Source organism: Delphinus delphis, chromosome 9 (genome assembly GCF_949987515.2).
Source record: "Delphinus delphis chromosome 9, mDelDel1.2, whole genome shotgun sequence".
NCBI classification, from domain to species: domain Eukaryota; kingdom Metazoa; phylum Chordata; class Mammalia; order Artiodactyla; family Delphinidae; genus Delphinus; species Delphinus delphis.
The window spans coordinates 72,400,593-72,410,592 of record NC_082691.1 but is presented as its reverse complement, the minus strand read 5'-3'; the positions used below and the strand labels follow the sequence as shown (position 1 = coordinate 72,410,592).

At 32.7% G+C, this 10,000-nt stretch overlaps 1 protein-coding gene across 8 annotated transcripts in view; it reads right to left on the bottom strand.

Annotated features, from left to right (window-relative positions):
* Window positions 1–10,000, bottom strand: part of FOXP2 (forkhead box P2) — a 532,381-nt gene that overhangs the window by 249,105 nt on the left and 273,276 nt on the right. For all 8 annotated transcript variants that reach the window (XM_060020757.1, XM_060020762.1, XM_060020763.1 and 5 more), the window contains one exon: window positions 2,848–3,025. In XM_060020757.1, the coding sequence (XP_059876740.1) occupies window positions 2,848–3,015 (168 nt within the window). In that variant the 5' untranslated portion in view covers window positions 3,016–3,025. The remainder of the gene's footprint in view (window positions 1–2,847; window positions 3,026–10,000) is intronic.

Here is a 10,000-nt window from a genome sequence, read left to right as displayed (position 1 = left end):
TATTTAGTACTAATTTTAGAAGATTAGAAAAGAAAGAGGGAGATAGTAATTTCATCAGGAGAAAGCTTTTTTATTACTAATTTTTCAGTGAATATAAAACAGCAAAGCATACCAACAAGGATGTGGCTCCTACGAACATATCCATTACATTACAATAATATTACAATATTAAAACTTAAAGAAGATACTCCAGCTTTCAGAAATATTTCAATATTAGTAAACAAAATGCAAGAAAAAATACTAGCTATAATTTATTAATCCCTTTTACTCTGCCAGTCCATTTATCATTAAGTATTTGTTATAATGTATTCCAAACACTAACCTTTCCTCCTAAATACATGCCTGATTTAATTCAAACTGCTCACCTCCATGAAAATACAAAAGCCATAAAAATCAAGGTAAACATTCTGTTCTCCAAACAGGCCATATTCTGCCAGAAGTTCATGGCAAACAAAATTCAACTTTGTTCACATCACTCACTGCCTCCTAAATTATATTTATAAATAAGACACCTTAGCCAAAAATGATTAGTCCGTTATACTTTTAAGACATAATTGAATTTTTTGTTCAAAACTGTATAATTAAATAACACCAAGTAAAGATACATTTGTAAATTTATTTCACTTCTCATGAATTTGTTTTAATACTTCCCCATGGTTTGTATTTTTTCTGAAACGTATTGAATATGTTAGAATTAAAAGCAATAACTGCATTCATTTTATAAAAAGGACATTCCAATCCTTAATGAACTTAAAGGCCTAGTTGAAAATACACTCATGGAAGGACAGAAATTCAATAACCTTAACTGTCTAACTATATTAATACATTTAAACTATAACCAAGGGAAGAGACATTTACAAAGGTTTTTGCATGTTTATTTATTAAATCATTACATATCTTCCTGTAGACACTTCCTGAACTGTCTTTGGTAGACACCTACTATACCCATTGTGTTAAATCACTTCTAGAAGGCACTCCGCAAACATGCAATACATGACTAAACTTTCTAAGTTATCTGAAGGACATAACTTTTTGTATTTACTTCTGTTTAAGGTTTATATAAACAAACTGTGTAGAACAAAGTAAACTTCAAACTCACGTTATAAACACACCTTACAGAACTTATCATAAAACGCCTCCAGAGTACTATAAAGTATAGCCATGATTTTACTCTGTTTTCTTTATAAGAAAAAAACTAATCAGAGTTTTAAGAAAAATAAGTTACTTCTCTGCATTTCCCTTCGGAACCTGTTGTCTATTAGTACTAAACTGTAATGTTTATTTTCAGTTGTCATTTTCACTTGCCTTTATAAATGCAGTTTAATGTATTCTCAGACAAAATAGAATTTGGCTAAAATTCTAAGGACTCTGACTTAGGGAAGTCAGTAGGAATATTATAGCATTCCACTGGTATGATATTTCTGTAAATACATTGAAAGGAAAAAAGGGTTATCCTGAAACCTGCATTTATTTAAAGTAATGTGTAAAACAGGCTAATTCTGCAACTTTGGTAGGCATTTAAATCCTATGATGGTGAAAGCAAAATTTTTTGAAACAAAATAAAAATTATCTTCCCAATAACTGCTGTCTATTAAAAGAGACACAATTCCCAAATAATAGGGAACTTATTCAAAGAGCTGTATATAGAGCTTTTAAAAGATTATTCTTGAAAACAATGCCTAAAGGTTGAGATATTACTCAGTACATATACTCTAAGGTAACTTTCTAAAGGCTGTTATTATTTAAAATAATGATTCTATTAAATTTTACTCTAGTGTGGGCACTTGCTTTAACTTTTGAGCTGCATTCTTTCTCATTGTATTCCAACTTAAAAATGTAAACGATACATCACTTAATTTGAAACAATTTTCAATAATACTTCATTATATTTTCATTTTAATGATCTTTTCATGTTTAGTCTGAATGCTATCCAGAGTTTGAAAGAAATCACCTTTATTTTAAAACAAGTATAATCTTATTTTCAAAAAGGGATACTAATTCTGGCCTAATATAAGTATTTGCTTTGAAAGCTGTCTGTTCTCTGTCACTGTTTCTGCAGACTTGAATCAGTGAAGAATGGAGAGGCTATTCTTTGGCTGAAAAGAATATTTCCTTGACAAACAAATTCAGGAAAAATGAATCCGACACATAAGAAGAATAATACACTACTTAAAAGGGTACCTTTATTGGGCAGTTGTTTACTTTTCTAGGTTTAAAGAGAACAACTGCCTTTTATGAGACACTAGCAGAAAACAAAAAGTGCTCTTTAACGTTATCAAAAGATGCATATTCAAAATCTCTTGAAATGAGTTTTCAAGAAAAGCAACATAAATGATTACAGTGTTTACACGGCTCACAATCTCCCAGCAAATTTCAACTAATTAATAGCTAATATTTGCAGCTATCACAGGCAAGCAACTGTGTTGTGAAAAGTCCTTGTGGTCCTTTTCATCTTAGCTCAGACCTGGAAGAAATTCATTGTATAAAGCAAGTATCAAGTAATGTGGCCCTCTGGTGGAAAACTAAGTATCACGTTCTGCAGCACGATGTTAGACAGTAAACTGGAAGCTGTAAAATATTTGTTACAAAGCTTTACAGAACATTCCGAAAATCACCCTGTGAACTTAATTAATAGCCTGACACCTGAAGGGCACTCTGGCGCCGGTATGACGTAACTAAGATGAAAATCCTATCTTTGCTCAGACTTCAATCATGTTCCAAATAATCATAAATGCTCAGCTTCCTTTAGCTTAACACAACATGCTCAATTTGCTCTGAATACATTTTTCATAGTCAAGAAAACAGGCTTATTTGTTTTAAGGAGTCACCGAGGAAAACAAAACTTACCTGCTGTTGTTGCAGATGCAGCAGTTCTACTGTGCTTACTTCAGAGCTGGTGTCACCACTTGATCTTCCATCTCTGCTGCCAGCATCTAATTGGCTGCTTAGAGTGCTCATTCCATTTTGATTCATTGAACTGTTGCTTATTGTCTCTGTCGCAGATTCCTGCATCATGACTTAATACCTAAAAGTGATTAAGAAGTATCAATTAACACACGTTACACCTTCACACTTCCATTATCAAGATGTCCCTCTCTGCCAATTACAGAGACAGCATCTTTGGAAGGAAAAAAAAAAGCCTTGAATAGTCATTTACCAAGAAAAGCCATACAAATTCAGCTCTCATCCAGATACTAATCACTGAAATTATGGTTTCTATGAGCAATTTTTGTGTGGTTACATTTAACAGCCAAAGTAACATACCATGCCTATAGCATGGTCAGTAACGTTTATGAACAACCACATTTTAAAGTCTACCTACAAAACCAGTTTAAATGAAGGCACGATTGCACACTCAGTTCTATGTTTCCTATTATCTACCTTTGACAACCATGGATGACTATACAGCCTTATTTTAAATATTCACTATCTTGATTCTGTCAGAATTTTACAGCACATCTTATGCAAGGCTGTTGTTTAATGATGCACAGCTAATCATACAAAATTAAAATTTTGTAAGGGTGTTACAAATCATATGGTATCAACCAATGATAAATAGTATAATGGGTTTCTTTTTTTTTGTGACTAAATAAAATTTTGCCTTGGAGGCATTTTAAGAAAAAGCTCCTGCTGCAAACACGTCAGATATTGCCTATTTTTTTAATCAAACAGCTCATATTCATTTATTTTTCTGACATTTAAAACATTTAATACTGTCCTTCCTGGGAAGTAATTAAGCTTATGCATGAGCAGCAATCAAACTGTTCACTTGAAGATGACTTAAAACTCAATTTTAACATAGGCAAATAAATGAAAGATATAAAATTAATTTTCCAGGCATGTATTAGATATGAAAGCTGGAAATAAAATCTATCAAGAATATCACTAATGATTGTGCTAAAAACAGCATAAATTATGCATATTACCTTCTCTACAGTAATAAATGTTTTATCATTTTCACTGCATAAATATACTGTACTTTCAGGATAGCAATGAGATGTCCTGCCAAGATCAGTGGAAATCCTTGCAGTAAATAGAGAACCAATGTGGTCTTACAAATCAGAATTTCACAGTACATCTTGAATCTGTGGTTTAAAAAGATCAGTTTTGGCTCTCAGAGATAGCGGAATTCTACGCCATAACCTAATAGATGCACTTCTGTGTTCTACTTCTACAGACGGAATTTCAGAAATGACCTGGCTATGCTGTGACTTTAACAGTAATGCTAGACAGAGAGTGAGCTCAGCCTAAAGTAAAGAAGGACGTAAAACTTATAACTCAATCTAATTTTTTGTTACTATATGATTTCACTATTTTAAACTTGGTTGTATTTTAAGACTTTTGTCCATTTAAAATTTCTGCCCATTGATTATAAAGCAAATATAAGCTTAATGTCTTTTCATGTCATAGACAAATCTTCTTCCCCAGATTCTTACAAAACGTGGCCATGGACATACATAGAGACACACAAACACAGATACATATCCAACAGAGATTTTTTTGCATACTAATCTTGTAACTATTGAAATTAATGGTTATAGTTTAATAGTTTTAAAAGGTATTTTCATCAAAACCTAAATTATCAGATTATTTCTATGACTCTGAAAAATCAGTGAAAAAAAAGACCTGCTAATTTATAAAAGACCATCAGTAACTGGGCTAGCAAAGCAAGTTAGTATAATAAAAACTATAAATACAACTGATAGCTGTTCTGATTAAAAAAAAAAAAGCAACATCAACAACAAAAACCCATAATCATAAAGGAAACAATTGCTGTAACTACAGTAAACTACTTTTGAACCAAATGTGTTTATGAACATATAGGCTTTGTTAAACATCTTATTGAACATTAACAAAGAAAAATCATACAAATGAAAACTGATACACAGTGATGGATTTTATAAGAAAAAAACAAAGCTAATACTCTTTTCTGAGATTAGGCAGCTAATAAGTATTCAAATTAGGCATAAATTTTACATGCACAATGTTTAAAATATTCAGAGAAAAGGTCTGATTGCCTTTACTAGTTATATGAAAATTATAATTTGGGTTCTCTTCAACTGTAGAAACAGACAGACATAACGTCCACATATTGCATTTAAATTTTACTTTTGACAATACATCTGCAGTATATATGTATGTGTATGTTTTTACCTCATCGTCTAAATCTGTTTGAAATACTTATTTTCTCTGGGTAGAGTCTGCAACACAAGGAATAAAACTTAAAATTACTGTATGTTCAAATGTAGCAGACAGGTGCAGTATTTAATACTAACCTTTGGGTAGTTAATGTCAGGACCAATTGAATGAATGAAAGAATTCTGCATGTATTACTGTGTTATAATCAAAGCCATCAAATAATTAAGAATAACTAACAAGCAGAGAGTCATGTGTCTAAATCTTTATTACAATTATGAAGAAAGACCTACATAACTTCCAATTTCTATTAACCAGAGGATTTTATTATCCCTTGTGGAATTTTTGACTTTATAAAACCCTGGAGTATAAACTGTGATTCACATTTTAAGTTCAATCATCTAAGTGTTAGTAAAATCATGCTTAAGAAAAACAATAACAGTGACAGTACTTTTTTCTCTACAAAACAGAAGAATCTGACTCAAGATTAATATGCAAAAAGAAGGGCAACTGTGTAATTAGATGATTATAATGTACATTTCACCTAAAGAAGAGAGCGTGAATTATGTCCACTATAAAGGAGACATATCTTCAAGGATAATGAAGATGCTTTCCAGTATTTACTAAGTTTCTCCTAGTGACATCTCTACACCTATTTTCCACTAGAGGAAATATTTTCAGCACAGTGTGAGGTGCTGTTTACCTTTTAAAGTATATTTTAAATAATTACAAATTCAGCGTATTCTTTCAAAGTGGATGTGCTTGTGATCCCAAATATATCAAACTAAATTATTCATTCTTCTCAATCCTACCACAAACATTTTACAAAAATCAGTGAAAATAATTTTCAGATCATTAAAGAGAAAGGTGAAATTGGGAGTCGCTGTTTTAATGTTTGTCTGAACTGCTAGTTAAACCTTTAAATCTTTCATCATGCACAACTTTTCAGCCACATCAGAAAATAACTCTTCCGACCTTGCACTCAAATGATACAGTTCTACTTTTCTCCCCTGCATTATGTTTTCCTTTCTTTTCTTTTTCTTCTTTTATTTTTTTAAAGCAAGTCACTGTACAGATACTTATTCTCTACACCACTTCCCTTTTGAAACATTAAACTGACACTGGAACTGACTGCACAAGATTGCATTTTCTCTTCCTAAACAACTTGAATTGAAAGGTTACTTAGTGTAACAATATTTACTTGCAGAATTGTGTTGTTACCAAGGGTATAATGGATGGTGGCTATGCAGGTTTACGCAAGAATGAGTGAAGCATGAGGCATTAGCCATGTGTTTGACATGTTTCAAATTGCTATAATCCAGCATTAAACACACCCAGCAATTCATGCCATTTCTTGCAGCCATAATCTTGAATAAAGCGTGCACAACCACTTATTATATAAATTAGTATATGACTCCCTGTTATAGTCACAACAGTGCTTTTGTGTTTATTTTGCATCAAGATGTAGTCTTTTATTTGTACAAATAGCAGGATATAAAGACATAGCTCAATTAGACCTCCTTACTTTATGATAGGGTAGTACTGAATGCTAGACTTGTTGGCTTTATTTTTTCCTCTAAGAGTTATAGGTTCCATTGGTATAAAACTGTACCATGTGAGATAGACGTTTGCCAGAGCGATAACAGAAACCTGCGCGTACCCTGTTCCATATTCACTACAATGTTCGAAAGTTTGAAACTTGACCTGGGCAAGTACAGTTAGCTGTGTTATCTCAACCACCACCAGGGACACTATTGGTTCGCGTTGCTCTCTCAACCTTTTCCCTCTGGTCTTCTCTCTCACCTTTTTCTCTCTCTCCCTCTCTCATCCACTCTACCTCTCTCCCATCCTTCTTCTCTTCCACCCTCTTTTGTATGTATGTATATGTATGCGTACGTATGGATGGATACGGAGGGATAGATGATAGCACTAACTGTATATGTCAAGGATGGTAAGAAGGAAAAAATAACCTCACTTCCCCACCACACTCACCTGTCCGCATACACGGACACTCCATCTTATAATCATGGTGCCTTACTATTCAACCTCATTTTGTTTGGCATCTTACCACTTACTCAAAACAAATGGATGAAAAAAAGTGACTTCCTAAAAAAACTAAGAATAAATAACAGTACATATAAAAACTTTTTAACTATTTATTTCAATGAACTTTTCTTAAACAAAATTATTTACAGTGACATTAAAAGACATTTTATGTCCAGTACCTGGTTTCTTTCAGTGTCTAATTTATTTAACCAAATAAATGCATTAAATCCAAAAAATCCCAAATATGACATCTAAAGAAAAGTGAGCCATAAGATTAAAAAGTAATCATATATTCTTAAATAGTTCTTCATTTTAAGATATCAATATTAAATATTACTAAATATTTCTATGTACAGTCACAAGAAAGGGTTAAGTATGCGGAAAATCTACACATGTAAGAAGAAATCACATACATTTACCTCAAAATATGAGTTAAATACTGATTTTGAAAACTTGACTGTGATGTAAAACTTCTGAAAGAAACTAGCATTTAAATAATAACTTCTGTGCTCTGGTGGAATTAATTCATCATGGACACCATGCACAGTGCATCTGAAATCTAGTACTGCTTTGTTAAAAGTATTTAATGCTAAGATTGCCTAATAAATCAAAATGCCAAATATGAAGGACATAGTTGAATGTGTAAGAACAAAAATTGAACAAGCACATGAATATTTTTAATTTTTAAAAATGGAACAGGGAGTCTTTTACAACATGATTTAGAGAAGGATACCTATTGTTATAGCAAGTGATATTATCTTTATTATAATAAGTGATGTGATCTTAAGTAAATGAAAATTAAGTTGGGTATAAAGTATTTGCCACTGCTTTTCACTTGTTTAAGCAACATGTCTAAAATGCTATTCACAAACTAAGGTCACCTTTCCAGGAAAAAAAGAACAAAAAACCCTTAATTAGTAAAAATTCAAATATTCATTCAAAAAGGTAAATATGCCAAACATCCAAAGTTGTAGGGCATTTCAACATGGTATTTTTAAAAAATAATGACCATGACTACCTTTAGCAAACAGAATACTCTTAGATCTTCAAGAATGACAAACATCTGGGAAACATAAGAGTAGAACAAATAAAAATCTTATCTTTCACTTCAATCAGCTATTAATTAATTCAGTAATTCAGTATGTTATGTTTTGCTCCAGGATTATAATTAAACTAAGATTTAAAACACAAGCAACAAAACACAAGTATTTCATTATGAAAACAGCATAAAATACTAAAATTGTTTCCTCTCTATGCTATTTCATTTAAATATAGTACAGCAGCAAATCTGAAAGAATGGTAGCTATACAGATGTATTTTACTGAGACATTATGCTTCTGCATCTTATAGTTCAATAAGCCCCGTTCACAATATAATTGGAAAGGATTTGATAATACTGATGATTCTGGTGAACTAATTATTTCCATATATTATTTCAAAACTACATTTGTATGTTAATCTTTATATTAAATCTTTAACTCTCACACATTCTTATAATTACCATATGTAGCATCTATTTCTCAAGCAGGTGAAAATCTATACAAAGTTTTACTTTTCAAGGTACATGCTAAATGGTCAGTTGTCCATTAAGGTTTATAAATTTTAATGCTAGTTTAATTCACTAAAATTATTTTAATGTTTTAAGTCAGTCCTTTCTATTATGAATATTTATTTTTTAAAACAAGGGAAGAAGAAAGCTTGGGGAAAGTTTATTTCATTGTTATTCTATAACCTCTGACAAACTGAGTTGGCGTTCATTTATAATACCAAAACGTAATATTTTCTGCAATGTGTTGAACTATCTATCTCTGTATCTTACATATGTGAGAGCAGGACTTAAAAACCAAAGAATGTTACCGAGGTACCAATACAAAAATAAATACTGGTTACAGTTTACATGAGACCTGATAAGCAGGTATATTCTGTCATACTTTTTCTCATCCTTGCCTAAAGAAAAAGTCGCTTCAAATTCTTGAGACCAGGAATATTTTAGTATAGGAAATAGAGAATTTAACAGTAAAAAAGTGTTAAAGCAATAAGAAATAATTAGACCTCCAAGAACATAGAAAGACCTGCCTAGCAGGCAAAACCTCCCTCTTTTTTATTTAAAAAGCTTAGTGATTGAGTTGTGCAAGCTTGCAAGCTTCCATGCAGTGGGTCCACTTACAGTCAAATTCCCAAAGGTTGGACTACTTGCAATAGCCTTCACTGATCCCCTGGCTAATGAGAGCTCTGAGTATGTACTTCTCTTATGATGGCAGTTTCACCTTTCCTGCCACCTATCTTTCCTTCACCCTCAAGCTTACTTTACTTCAATCTTCAGTCTCCCGCCCACAGCAACTCCCTGGGATCCCTTGCTGTTTTTCCTGAGCATAATACGGCTCTCCCACGGATCCTCATTCTCTTGCCCTTTGAGCACTTTTTACTTCCAGGCTACCTTTTGGGAGCCAAACGTCCCTTTAATACTGCTCCTCAACAGACCCACCTCTTGCCTTCCCATTGGAAGACCCACAGCATAGGCGGTACACTTAGAGACATTTCTTCCACTGGCCTCAACTTAGTGCAAAAGTCCGACATGAGCCTAGCAGGTGGATGCAGTGATAAGGCCAGAATTTTAAGGTAACCGCATGACTGTGTTGAACAGAGTTTCAGGATATGGTCAGGAAACTGCTTTTGTCCTTTCTGGTGTGTGTGTGTGTGTGTGTGTGTGTGCGCGCGTGTGTGTGTGTGTAAGGGACCTATCATAAGATTTCTTTGACAGCATTGCTTCAGAACGGTTTATACCTTATTCTTGAGATTGAGGTTTATTTTAGACATT